The sequence below is a fragment of the Hyperolius riggenbachi genome, chromosome 11 (genome assembly GCF_040937935.1).
Source record: "Hyperolius riggenbachi isolate aHypRig1 chromosome 11, aHypRig1.pri, whole genome shotgun sequence".
Taxonomy (NCBI): Eukaryota; Metazoa; Chordata; class Amphibia; order Anura; family Hyperoliidae; genus Hyperolius; species Hyperolius riggenbachi.
This window is the reverse complement of record NC_090656.1, coordinates 119,478,208-119,493,099: the sequence shown is the minus strand read 5'-3', so window position 1 is coordinate 119,493,099 and position 14,892 is coordinate 119,478,208. Positions and strand designations below refer to the sequence as shown.

The following is a 14,892-nucleotide window of genomic DNA, read 5'->3' as shown; positions in this document are numbered from 1 at the left end:
AACAACCATGCCTTGTCACTAATCTTCCGGGGGTGAGCATGGCGCTCAGCGATGTGGGACAACGGAGTAGCAAGGGAAGCCTCAACAGGATCCTGAGGCTTCCCTCTCTTAAGGTAAGTTTTTTTTTTAAATATAAAATTAGCAAGCACCATATAAAGTCTTTATTAGACAGGTAATCAATGTAGGCACAAGCTCCAGAGTGGGAGGTATATGCCTGATGTGAGGTGGAATGTGCTAATGGGTCAATAATCAACCATAACGAATCAGAGACAAAGTACCCAAAATACAGCACCAACCTGACTCAATATTATCAGAGGATCATATATCATTTTATTGAGAATACATAAATCAACAATAAAAACAATGAAAATCACCAAAGGTGATGCGCAGGGTGCAACAATATAATCAATCAAGGAAATAAATAACATCAAGACCTCCAACTCAAATAATTAATGTGTCAAAATACATTCACGCACAAGAAAAATATCATAAATATATACAAATGCCAGAGTAATTATGTACAAAGGAAGAGAGACCAGGAACAATGAATATGGAACCAGGTAGCACAATGTGAAATAATGAAAATTCACAGCAGGGTCTGAACAAAGTGCATGGATGTAGGGAAGAAAGTGGCAAGTGAAAGAAAAGTGCTTACATGCTGTGCCAAGGAGAGGACCAGGGTACACCCAGCACAGTCTGCCTTGTGTGTAAATTATCAGTTGTTGACACATTAATTATTGAAGTTGGAGTTCCTGATGTTATCCCCTTCCTGACCGCCTAACGCCGAAAGGCGTCAAGAGCGGCGAGAGGAGATTGGCGGGGATCGTTCGCACTGATGCACATGCATCTCCGCTTGAGTGATGGAGCAGAGCTCTGTCAACAGTCTGCCAGTGGCTGCTAGCAGACTGTTAGATGGTGAAATTGCAGTCTACTTACATTGTACAGCGCTGTGATCTACTGCAGCGCTGTACTGGGGACATCTGTGTCACTTGGCTGTCCCCTGCAGGGCCGGATTTCTGCAAAGGCCACAAAGGCCTCGGCCTAGGGCCGGATTTCTGCAAAGGCCACAAAGGCCTCGGCCTAGGGCAGGAAAAAATCAGAAGGATAAAAGGGTGGCAGGACCTGAGAGAGATAAGAGGCTGCATGTCAAAAATAAATAATTTCTCCTGCTCCGAAGCCGCCCTGCTTTGCTGCACACACAGTCAGAATTCCAGAGCTACGTGTATTTTACTTACTTCGTGGTGTGCGATGAGACAGTGCTATCTCCTGAACATACAAGCTTCAGTTTATTGCCAGGGGTGAGAGAAACATGGATCACAATGTAGACACAATTTCTGATCCAGTAAGGTAAACATTTTAACAGAATTATTTCCACTTTACAACTCAAGCTGGGCTAAACAATGTATTGCTGGTCAGACTCTGTTAATGACTTGAGCCATTCCTTCTCCTCTCTCCCCCTGGATTGTAAATCTTAAACAGAAAGATAAGTTTTTTTTTTCCTTAGAGAGATTTATGATTGCCCCTTCTAAGCTAAATCTTAACCCTTGCTGGCTCATTTTAAAGGCAGCAGTAGTCTAGTATGAGATAGACAACTTCTCTATAATTATAATTGCAAATGTACTGTTGTATACTTTTGTATTGTTACATTCTGTTTTGTATACCAAAAGTAATAACATACACTAAAAATAAAAATATATATATATTTGTACCGTGTTGGCAAACAGTAAAAAAAACACATGTGAAAGAATCAGTACAATAAATACTATAAAATAAATGCAACAGATCTGTGATTACAGAAGAGCAGAGAGGGAGATGAACGCCGCTCTGCTACTTCATGCCTGGTACACACCATGCAATTTGCCATCAGATAGATGGGTTCGAATTGATTATTTCTGACAGGTCTAATCTGATTTCTGATCATTTTTCTAATCGACTTTGTATAAGTGATCGGAAAATTGATTCAACCCATCTATCTGGTGCGTACCAGGCATTAGGGACTCACTGCTCTAACAGGAAAAACAATCATGCATCATTTTTCAGAGAGAAAACATTCATAGGTATACACGAGTCACTAAAACAGGCATTTCCTCCTGCAAACAAGTGATCGTTAAGGCTCATACACACATCAGACTATAATCTTTGGAAAATGAAAGATCACAGACCAATCTTACCACCCTTCATGTAGTATGAGAGCCATACCTTCACAGTCTTCTCTATGGAGCTGAACTCCCCATCAGAAAAAAATCTTTGCAAGATGCTGCACACACAGATGCTGTACAGACACAAAAGATCAGTATCTGCAAAAGATCTGTTCCTGCCAATGATCCGTTCCTGCAAATTGCATTCATAGTCTATGAGATCTGCAGATCCTCATACACATCTTGTTTAACTGACATAGATCTGCAGATCAGACAATCATCTGCAGATCTGAAAATCCATCCTGGTGGATCTGATCTGCAGATGAATGTCTGTTAAACAAAGTGTGTATGAGGATCTGCAGATATCATAGACTATGAATGCATTTTGCAGGAACGGATCTTTTGCAGGAACAGATCTTTTCATTTGCATGGCATGGCAGTCCTGTTGATCTTCTGGCATACGTAGTGTCTGAGTCAATATCCTGGAAAAAGCATATGGCTAATCCAGTAAAACCTGAGTCAGCTGAGTCAGAGTACCTGATCTACATATGCCTATTCAGGGTCTATGGCTTAAAATATTAGAGACCCAGGATCAGGACTGCCAGGCAACTGGTATTATTTAAAAAGAAAATAAATATGGCAGCCTCCATATCCCTCTCGCTTCGGGTTCCATTTTTGGCTGCTGGACTTTACCTAACAGGCTGGAGATCTGCTTTCAGTTTATTAATTTTTATTCATAAGTTGCATCCCTTTTATTTGCCAAATATCTGGATTTATTCTTTCCATGCTAAATAATGATCTTGAAAAATGTACCACTTTTATAAACCAGTAAATGCCATTTTTGTTAAGTTGCTTGTTCTACAAATTATGTAGCTGTGGATTAGTGCAATTTGGCTTGTCTGCATAGATTAAATATTACGTTATTTTTCAGATGCTTTGATGGCCCTGGAGATTTCACTAAGATTGGAGTTTTGCCTGATTACCTTCATTTATATAAATCAGTGTTAGCAACGGCCTCCTACGGAGAGTACGAGAGGTATCGGCGCAGGAGACTTGGGCGCAAGATACAGCCAGTATATGGCTGATCCTGCTGTTGCACAAGTTCCAGGCCGTATTAAATATTATTCCCCCTCCAGGCCGCCATGGATGGTGGGGAATGAAATAATTTGTCTTCCATCAATTGCTGGAGGCCGAATTATTGTATTTTAAAAGTAACTTCAGCTCCGTCTTCTGACGGCGCGGAAGTTACTCCCTGTATGCTGCTATAGCCGTAATTCCTAGTATGGCCTACGGTGGCGCCGGCTGCGCCCAAGTCTTATGCGCTGGATTAACAGTGTTTGTCCTACGGAGGAGTAGTTTATATGTACCTGTCTGTCTTGGTAGTAATACCAACCAACGGGAGCAGATCCAGGTTTGGTGTCATAGTGGATAACACCCCCGTCTGCAGCGCTGGGTCCCAGGTTTTGATTCCTAGCCAGGGCACTATCTACACAGAGTTTGTATGTTCTTCCTATGTTTACGTGGGTTTCCTCGGGCACTCCCGTTTCCTCCCACATTCCAAAATCATGCAGATAAGTTAAATGGCTAACTCTCCTAAATTTCCCCTAGACTATAATAAACATATACCTATGGTAGGGATTAGATTATGAGCTCCTCTGAGGAACAGTTAGTGACCTGACTACATACCGTACTATGTAAAGCGCTGCAGAAGATGTTGGCGTTCTTTAAATACTAAATAAAAATATTATTAATAATTAGGATCTAAGTTTGCATATCTGACAGATCTTTTATACCAGGGCAGTAAATTCTGGCACATTTTAGCATACCTCTATTATAAACTAAGCTGTGTATTGTCAGAAGATGTTAGTACGTCTAAGGAATACATGTCAAACTCTCTCCTGTGAGACAAATCTGGCCCGTGAAGCCATCAAATTTGGCCCTCAAGTGCTTTCCCCACTTTGCATTAAGTTTGGCTCCCTGGAGACCATGGGTGAAGCTATAAAATCACCAAGGAAGCCATATGGGGAGGAAGGGGGAAAGCACTAGACACCAGGGAACTGTATAGGGAAGGGAGGGGGCCACTAGACTCCAGAAAACTGTTAAGGGGTAGGAGGCAGACAACTAGACATCAAGGAATTATATAGGGGAGGGAGAAAGAACCACTAAACACCAGTGAACTTTTGTAAGGGAGAAAGGAGCACTAGAAACTTAGTAGGGAGCTGTATAAGGAAAGGAGGAGGGCAACTAGACAACCAGGGAACTGTGTAGGGGACGAAGGGGGCTATGAGACACCAGGGAACTTTTTTAAGGGAGGGAGGTGGCCACTAGACATTGAGGTTGGCCAATGACTTGGTTCCAGTATTCAATTTCGGCCCACTTTGTATTTGAGTTTGACACCCCTGGTCTAAGGTGATTTTAATTCGTTACTGAGAGTAATTTCTGTGATTTTTCTTAGTACTCAACCGGATGTACTGCAGGCTGTTTGTGTCCACCTGGATTGGTCTCCTTTGAGAAAGGGAAATGTATTCCTGAAGAGCAATGTCCATGCATCCACAATGGCGCTATGTATGAATCTGGGGAAGTGATTCAACTCAAATGCAACACTTGGTATGTACAAAAGAAGAGTCTTTCCTATTAACCAAGCTTTGACAAACATTAAAAATGTTTGACAAAAGTTGAAACTCCTTGATGAAAATATGTTATTTTGTTGAATGTCCCACTATGCTGCATGTTAAGCAAGTGACAATCATTTCATACAGCTGTATAATACTGTATAATGTAGATGACCATTATTACAAATATACAGTGATTTTCGCTCCATAAGGCACACCTTGGTTTAAAGGGAAAAAAAATGAACTAGGTGCATCTTCTGAACCAGGAGCGTCTTCTATGCAACAGCAGGGCCACTGTCGGGTACTCCGCACGCTAACAGTGCTCCACCGGGGCCCCTGCAGAGTAATAGTGCAGCGAGGTGCACTTATTTGTTTGGCTGGCATGCTCCCTCCTATTTCCTTCTGTCTTTATCATTGCTGGTGGCCATTATCCAAACCCATATATTCTGACATAATATGCCACTCGGTCACATAGAACAGGGGCGTCAGTGAGGATGAAGACAGAGTGACACGGAGTGTACTGGTCGCACAGGCGAGTAATGAGTGTGCTTCACAACACAGAGACAGAGAGATAGCAGGTCTTCCTCAAATGACCGAGATCTGACCTCTGGCTGCAACTAAATCTCTCTTCCTCACCCACCCAGCCAGTCAGCCAGCCAGTGCTTCCTTGCCTCTACTCCACGGACTGTCCTTCTCCTGCACACAATGTGGGGGTAGGGTTGCCACCTTTTGAATGAAAAAATACTGGCTTTAGGGTGTGGCCTAAAAGTGGGAGGGGTTTGTTACAACCTTTTTTTAAACATAGCACAAGAAAGTTGAATATTTACAGAAATATAAACAAATGTTAAAGGGATCCTAAAGGCAAGGATCCCTGGGGGCTTCTACCAGCCCCCTGCAGCTGTCCTGTGCCCGCCCAGCCACTCACTGATGCTCCGGTTTCCCACCGTGGGTCAGTTTCATGTTTGCCAATTCAGAGTCGGTGGGCCACTGTGCCTGCGCAGCTCTGTCCAAGCATGTCATTCACATTCCCGTCTGCTATAGCATCCTGCGCAGGACGCTATTGTGGATGGGAATGTGAAGGATAGGCATGGACAGAGCTGTGCAGGCGCAGTGGCCTGCCAACCCTGAGCAGGCAAAAACAAAACTAACCCCTGTGGGGGGGGGGGGGGGGGGAATGGGGGATCGTTAAGGACCAGCGAAGGCACAGGACGGCTGCAGGGGGTAGGTGGAAATCCCAGGTAAGTGAAACACATTTTTTTCTTTGCCTTTAGGATCCCTTTAAATAGTGTAAAGTCCACCTGTAAAAAAAAAGTGCCCATGGGTAGTACTTGCCTCTAGAAAGGAAGGCCTCTGAATCCTAAGGCTTCCTCCATCCTCCTCGGTCAGCCTGATTCTGCGCTGGGACCCCCGAACAAAAGAAAAAAAAAACAATCTACGTTGCCATTGTGTGCAGGAGCAGTAGCAGCTTCCCACTTGGGCTCTGGCGAAAATAGCCACGCCTGATCGGGTCTGCTCTACTGCGTGAGCCGAGCGGGAAACTGCTAGTGCGCATGCACACATGCCAACAAGCGGTCAACAAGGAGATCTTGGAGGGTTCTAGCGCTGGATCGCCCCTGCCGAGGACAGTGGAACCCTCATTAGGATCCAGAGGCTTCCCTTTACGAGGTAAATACCCCCAAGGGCACTTTTTTTCCCTACAGGCACACTTTAAAAGTGCCCATTAATTATACAATTCCACAGCTGATCAATCATTTCCAATGATAATCGATCGGAAACAATCGGTTGTGACCATTAACAGCCGAATTACCAGTAGCCAAGTCGAGAAGTTCAATAGAATGGACCCGTTTTTTGGATCGATCCCAATGTAATTGGCTAGCAAGCAATTCAGCCATTAATGGGCATGACCAATCGTTTCTGACTGATTACTGTGGAAATGATCGATCAGCCACAGAATTGTATCATTAATTGGTACATTAAAGTGTACCTGAGATCTCAGAATAAAAAGATTTTATACTCACCCGGGGCTTCCTCCAGCTCCATGAGCACCGAATCGTCCCTCAACATCCTCCCAAGTGCCTCAGTTTGGCCACAATCAGCCCCCGTAATCTGGCTCAGTCGCATCAGTCGGCTCTTCTGCACATGCATGGAGTGGTTTCACATGCGCAGAAGACCCAGACTGACGCGACTGAGCCAGTTACTGGGGCTAGTTGAGGCTGAACGGAGGCACCCAGGAGGACAGCGAGGGACGCATCAGTGCTTATGGGGCTGGAGGAAGCCCAGAGTGAGTATAAAATCTTCCTATTCTGAGATCTCAGGTTTACTTTAAAAAGTACCTAAACTGTTTGAACTGATATGAGATTCTCTCACCTTCTCCCACCAGCCCCCCTGCAGCCGATCCTCAGCGGTCCTCCATTACCCCGTTGCGGGTTAGTTTACTTTTTGCAGACTTAGAGTCAGCGGGCCACTGCGCCTGCTGAACCTTCTTTTCGTTTTCCTCCGCAATAGAAGGGGAACGTGAAGAAGGATACGCGTGGCCAGAGCTGCGCAGGCACAGTGGCCTGCTGACTCTCAGTCGGCAAAAACTAAAATAACCCGCGGTGGGGGAACAGAGGATCATTGAGAACCGGTGTGGGACAAGATGGCTGCAGGGGCTGGGAGAAACCCTAGGTAAGTGAATCTCATTTTAATTCAAACGGTTTAGTTTCCCTTTAGAAGTCTGAAAGGGAGGATAGGGGCTGATGGAGGTTTGGGGAGAGAGTAAAGACAGAGAAAGTAACTGTATGTCCACTCTACCTGCTGGACAGGCTCCGGTCATTTGGATGCTCCTCTCTCTCTCCTTGCTTTCACACAGCATAAGCTGTGACAAGTAGTCTGGACCCCTCTCCTCTCCACACTGCTGCCTGGGGGGCTGGGCTGGCTCAGCATTTCACTGTGCACACACCACACAGACCCCTCTCCTCTCCACACTGCTGCCTGGGGGTCTGGCTCAGCTTCTCACTCTGTGCACACACCACACAGACCACTCTCCTCTTCACACTGCTGCCTGGGGGGCTGGCTCAGCTTCTCACTCTGTGCACACACCACACAGACCACTCTCCTCTCCACACTGCTGCCTGGGGGGCTGGCTCAGCTTCTCACTCTGTGCACACACCACACAAACCACTCTCCTCTCCACACTGCTTCCTGGGGGGCTGGCTCAGCTTCTCACTCTGTGCACACACCACACAGACCACTCTCCTCTCCACACTGCTGCCTGGGGGGCTGGCTTAGCTTCTCACTCTGTGCACACACCACACAAACCACTCTCCTCTCCACACTGCTGCCTGGGGGGCTGGCTCAGCTTCTCACTCTGTGCACACACCACACAGACCACTCTCCTCTCCACACTGCTGCCTGGGGGGCTGACTCAGCTTCTCACTCTGTGCACACACCACACAGACCACTCTCCTCTCAACACTGCTGCCTGGGGGACTGGCTCAGCTTCTCACTCTGTGCACACACCACACAGACCACTCTCCTCTCCACACTGCTGCCTGGGGGGCTGGCTCAGCTTATCACTGTGCACACACCACACAGCAGCGACCACTCTTCTCTCTCTCACACGAGCTCCTGAAACTCCGCCCATGCAGCGAATCACAGCAAGTACTAGTAACGAGCAAGTGCTGGGGAGAGAAAAAAAACTCCCTGCAAGAATCACTTGTGATTTGCTGGCAGTGCCGGTGGCCAGCCAATCCAGGAAGGGACAGAGAAAGCTGACTGATTTACCGGCAAATGACATGCCGGGAAAAAATTAATACTGACACCGGCTTTATAATAGATTTTCCACTGCGCTGGACAGATTCCGGCTGGGTGGCAACCCTATGTGTGGGAGTTTTATCAACACATTACCGACAGTTTGATCTTCTTAATCTGTTCTAACCAGCCGGGAGAACAGTTTTGCATGATAATAAGAACGTTCTTAAATCCTAGTAATAGTGGCAGTTTAGCGTGGATTTCTAGAGCTGCACTACAGTTAAAGATAACCTAAAGGCAAAAAAAAAAAAATGAGATGAACTCACCTGGGGCTTCCCTCAGCCCCCTGCAGCCGATCGGTGCCCTCGCAGCTCCGCTCCTATGCCTCTGCACCCGCCGGCGAACACTTCCGGTTTGGCCGTCACCGGACGACAGGCATGGGAACGCGAGTGATTGTTCGCGTTCCCAGCCTGTATATCGCCCCCTATGCTGCCTGTCGGCCGGTGACGGCCAAACCGGAAGTGTTCGCCGGCGGGTGCAGAGGCATAGGAGTGGAGCTGCGAGGGCACCGATCGGCTGCAGGGGGCTGAGGGAAGCCCCAGGTGAGTTCATCTCATTTTTTTTTTTGCCTTTAGGTTCACTTTTAGAGAAGTGCAAATCCATCCTTAGCCACTTGAGGACCACAGTCTTTTCGCCCCTTAAGGACCAGAGCCTTTTTCTCCATTCAGACCACTGCAGCTTTCACGGTTTAATGCTCGGTCATACAACCTACCACCTAAATGAATTTTACCTCCTTTTCTTGTCACTAATACAGCTTTCTTTTGATGCTATTTGATTGCTGCTGCGAGTTTTACTTTTTATTATATTCATCAAAAAAGACATGAATTTTGTCAAAAAAATGACTTTTTTAACTTTCTGTGCTGACATTTTTCAAATAAAGTAAAATTTCCTATACACTTGAGCACGAAAGTTATTCTGCTACATGTCTTTGATAAAAAAAAAAAACATTCAGTGTATATTTATTGGATTGGGTAAAAGTTATAGCGTTTACAAACTATGGTGCCAAAAGTGAATTTTCCCATTTTCAAGCATCTCTGACTTTTCTGCGCACCTGTCAGGTTTCATGAGGGGCTAAAATTCCAGGATAGTACAAATACCCGCCAAATGACCCCATTTTGGAAAGAAGACATCCCAAAGTATTCAGTGAGAGGCATGGTGAGTTCATAGAAGATTTTATTTTTTGTCACAAGTTAGCGGAAAATGACACTTTGTGAAAAAAAGAAAAAAAAAAAAAAAGTTTCCATTTCTTCTAACTTGCGACAAAAAAAAATGAAATCTGCCACGGACTCACTATGCTCCTCTCTGAATACCTTGAAGTGTCTACTTTCCAAAATGGGGTCATTTGTGGGGTGTGTTCACTGTCCTGGCATTTTGGGGGGTGCCTAATTGTAAGCACCCCTGTAAACCTAAAGATGCTCATTGGACTTTGGGCCCCTTAGCGCAGTTAGGCTGCAAAAAAGTGCCACACATGTGGTATTGCCGTACTCAGGAAAAGTAGTATAATGTGTTTTGGGGTGTATTTTTACACATTTCTCCCACCCAGCATGGGTATATCTCCGTAAATGACAATTTTTTTATTTTGTTTACACACAATTGTCTAGTTATAGAGATATTTCTCCCACTCAGCATGGGTATGTGGAAAAATACACCCCAAAACACATTATACTACTTCTCCTGAGTACGGCGATACCACATGTGTGGCACTTTTTTGCACTCTAACTGCGCTAAGGGGCCCAAAGTCCAATGAGTACCTTTAGGATTTCACAGGTCATTTTGAGAAATTTCGTTTCAAGACTACTCCTCACGGTTTAGGGCCCCTAAAATGCCAGGACAGTATAGGAACCCCACAAATTACTCCATTTTAGAAAGAAGACACCCCAAGGTATTCCGTTAGATGTATGGTGAGTTCATAGAAGATTTTTTTTTTTGTCACAAGTTAGCGGAAATTGATTTTAATTGTTTTTTTTCACAAAGTGTCATTTTCCGCTAACTTGTGACAAAAAATAAAATCTTCTATGAACTCACCATACTCCTAACGGAATACCTTGGGGTGTCTTCTTTCTAAAATGGGGTCATTTGTGGGGTTCCTATACTGCCCTGGCATTTTAGGGGCCCTAAACTGTGAGGAGTAGTCTTGAAACCAAATGTCGCAAAATGACCTGTGAAATCCTAAAGGTACTCATTGGACTTTGGGCCCCTTAGCGCACTTAGGGTGCAAAAAAGTGCCACACATGTGGTACCGCCGTACTCAGGAGAAGTAGTATAATGTGTTTTGGGGTGTATTTTTACACATACCCATGCTGGGTGGGAGAAATATCTCTGTAAATGACAATTATTTGATTTTTTTTACACACAATTGTCCATTTACAGAGAGATTTCTCCCACCCAGCATGGGTATGTGTAAAAATACACCACAAAACACATTATACTACTTCTCCTGAGTATGGCGATACCACATGTGTGACACTTTTTTGCAGCCTAGGTGCGCTAAGGGGCCCAACGTCCTATTCACAGGTCATTTTGAGGCATTTGTTTTCTAGACTACTCCTCACGGTTTAGGGCCCCTAAAATGCCAGGGCAGTATAGGAACCCCACAAGTGACCCCATTTTAGAAAGAAGACACCCCAAGGTATTCTGTTAGGGGTATGGTGAGTTCATAGAAGATTTTATTTTTTGTCACAAGTTAGTGAAAAATGACACTTTGTGAAAAAAACAATAAAAATCCAATTTCCGCTAACTTTTGACAAAAAATAAAATATTATATGAACTCATCATACACCTAACAGAATACCTTGGGGTGTCTTCTTTCTAAAATGGGGTCACTTGTGGGGTTCCTATACTGCCCTGGCATTTTACGGGCCCAAAACTGTGAGTAGTCTGGAAACCAAATTTCTCAAAATGACTGTTCAGGGGTATAAGCATCTGCAAATTTTGATGACAGGTGGTCTATGAGGGGGCAAATTTTGTGGAAAGCGGTCATAAGCAGGGTGGCCTCTTAGATGACAGGATGTATTGGGCCTGATCTGATGGATAGGAGTGCTAGGGGGGGTGACAGGAGGTGATTGATGGGTGTCTCAGGGGGCGGTTAGAGGGGAAAATAGATGCAATCAATGCACTGGGGAGGTGATCGGAAGGGGGTCTGAGGGGGATCTGAGGGTTTGGCCGAGTGATCAGGAGCCCACACGGGGCAAATTAGGGCCTGATCTGATGGGTAAGTGTGCTAGGGGGTGACAGGAGGTGATTGATGGGTGTCTCAAGGTGTGATTAGAGGGGGGAAATAGATGCAAGCAATGCACTGGCGAGGTGATCAGGGCTGGGGTCTGAGGGCGTTCTGAGGTGTGGGCGGGTGATTGGGTGCCCGCAAGGGGCAGATTAGGGTCTAATCTGATGGGTAACAGTGACAGGTGGTGATAGGGGGTGATTGATGGGTGATTGATGGGTAATTAGTGGGTGTTTAGAGGAGAGAAGAGATGTAAACACTGCACTTGGGAGGTGATCTGATGTCGGATCTGCGGGCGATCTATTGGTGTGGGTGGGTGATCAGACTGCCCGCAAGGGGCAGGTTAGGGGCTGTTTGATGGGTGGCAGTGACAGGGGGTGATTGGTGGGTGGCAGTGACAGGGGGTGATTGATGGGTGATTGACAGGTGATCAGTGGCTTATTACAGGGAATAACAGATGTAAATATTGCACTGGCGAATTGATAAGGGGGGGTCTGAGGGCAATCTGAGCGTGTGGGCGGGTGATTGGGTGCCCGCAAGGGCCAGATTAGGGTCTAATCTGATGGGTAACAGTGACAGGTGGTGATAGGGGGTGATTGATGGGTGATTGATGGGTAATTAGTGGGTGTTTAAAAGAGAGAAGAGATGTAAACACTGCACTTGGGAGGTGATCTAATGTCGGATCTGCGGGCGATCTATTGGTGTGGGTGGGTGATCAGATTGCCCGCAAGGGTCAGGTTAGGGGCTGATTGATGGGTGGCAGTAACAGGGGGTGATTGGTGGGTGGCAGTGACAGGGGGTGATTGATGGGTGATTGACAGGTGATCAGTGGCTTATTACAGAGAATAACAGATGTAAATATTGCACTGGCGAATTGATAAGGGGGGGTCTGAGGGCAATCTGAGCGTGTGGGCGGGTGATTGGGTGCCCGCAAGGGCCAGATTAGGGTCTAATCTGATGGGTAACAGTGACAGGTGGTGATAGGGGGTGATTGATGGGTAATTAGTGGGTGTTTAAAAGAGAGAAGAGATGTAAACACTGCACTTGGGGGGTGATCTAATGTCGGATCTGCGGGCGATCTATTGGTGTGGGTGGGTGATCAGATTGCCCGCAAGGGTCAGGTTAGGGGCTGATTGATGGGTGGCAGTAACAGGGGGTGATTGATGGGTGGCAGTGACAGGGGGTGATTGATGGGTGATTGACAGGTGATAAGTGGGTTATTACAGGGAATAACAAATGTAAATATTGCACGGGCGAATTGATAAGGTGGGGGGGTCTGAGGGCAATCTGAGCGTGTGGGCGGGTGATTGGGTGCCCGCAAGGGGCAGATTAGGGTCTAATCTGATGGGTAACAGTGACAGGTGGTGATAGGGGGTGATTGATGGGTAATTAGTGGGTGTTTAGAGGAGAGAATAGATGTAAACAATGGATTTGGGAGGTGATCTGATGTCGGATCTGCGGGCGATCTATTGGAGTGGGTGGGTGATCAGATTGCCCGCAAGGGGCAGGTTAGGGGCTGATTGATGGGTGGCAGTGACAGGGGGTGATTGACGGGTGATTGACAGGTGATTGACAGGTGATTGACAGGTGATCAGGGGGGATAGATGCATACAGTACACGGGGGGGGGGGGGGGTCTGGGGGGGGGTCTGGGGAGAATCTGAGGGGTGGGGGGGGTGATCAGGAGGGAGTAGGGGGCAGATTAGGGACTAAAAAAAAATAGCGTTGACAGATAGTGACAGGGAGTGATTGATGGGTGATTAGGGGGGTGACTGGGTGCAAACAGTGGTCTGGGGGGTGGGCAGGGGGGGGTTCTGAGGGGTGCTGTGGGCGATCAGGGGGCAGGGGGGGGAAATCAGTGTGCTTGGGTGCAGACTAGGGTGGCTGCAGCCTGCCCTGGTGGTCCCTCGGACACTGGGACCACCAGGGCAGGAGGCAGCCAGTATAATAGGCTTTGTATACATTACAAAGCCTATTATACACAGTACACGCGGCGATCCGGGTGCTAGTAACCCGCCGGCGCTTCCGAACGGCCGGCGGGTTACAGCGAACGGGGGGCGGAGCCAGTCCCCGGCGGCTGATCGCGTCACGAATGACGCGATCGCCGCATAGCCACTCCCGCAGCCGCCCCCGCCGATGGGCGTATTGCGGTCGTTTGGGCCCGGACTTTGCCGCCGCCCATCGGCTGGGGGCGGTCGTGAAGTGGTTAAACTGGTGCAGATTAAGAAGTGCTTGAAAGCAGTACTACAGATGTAGAACTGCTGGCTAGAAATGATTGCAGAGTGCAGGTTAGACATGATTGCAGAGTGCAGGCTAGACATGATTTGTGAGGTGCCCCTCCCACCTGCTGAATTCCTCCTCAGAGCCTGCTGCTATCAATACAGCAGGTGTGTTGGTTACCTCAGCAACAGCAATTCCCCTCACACACTGCACTGTCTGAGAGACCTTCCTAGCTCCTCCTATTATACAGCAGTTTTAGAAGGAATCTGCACTATCTAATGATTTCTTAAGATGCCTGAGACAGTTCTGCACGGATTTCTAAAAACCTACTATTTTCTCAGACACTCTTGATAAATCTGGCCCACAGACAGTACGCGTCTCTGGCTGCAGCCTGGAGGTCTTTGATCTTCACTACCATCAAACCCTGCAGCATGCACCGTGGGGGGGCGGAACTCCCACACGCAGTGATGAACCCAGCTTTGTAACAATTGAGGGGCAGACTGCTGCAGACATCAGAAAGCAATTAGAGCTCCCTGAGCTCATAGTAAAGGTGGACTGTACTGCGCCCCTTCCAGCCCTGCGCCATGTGCGGTCGCCTGCCTTGCATGGCTGTAGAAATTGGCCTGATAGTTAGTGCAGATCCTCCAGTATCAGGAGAGGAGTCAAGCAATTCACAGGCAAGGTTCAGGCAATGGGTAAACCAGGTATGAGACAGTTCAAGCAAGTCTTCATGCAAAGTTAGTCAACAGGTAATGGATGATCCAGGTTATGAGATAGTTAATGCAAGTCTACATGCAGTGTTATGCAACAGGTAATAGATGATACAAGTTATGACACAGTTCCTATTAGTCTGCATGCAAAGTTATTCAACAGGTAACAGATGCTCCAGATGTAACCCGATTTATCCTCTGT

General features: G+C 46.8%; 1 protein-coding gene across 1 annotated transcript in view; it reads left to right on the top strand.

Moving 5' to 3' along the window:
* Positions 1–14,892, top strand: part of LOC137537859 (mucin-5B-like) — a gene marked incomplete at its 5' end in the record, with an annotated part of 285,507 nt that overhangs the window by 157,527 nt on the left and 113,088 nt on the right. Inside the window, one exon of the mRNA XM_068259809.1 lies at positions 4,594–4,745. Coding sequence (XP_068115910.1) covers positions 4,594–4,745 — 152 coding nt within the window. The remainder of the gene's footprint in view (positions 1–4,593; positions 4,746–14,892) is intronic.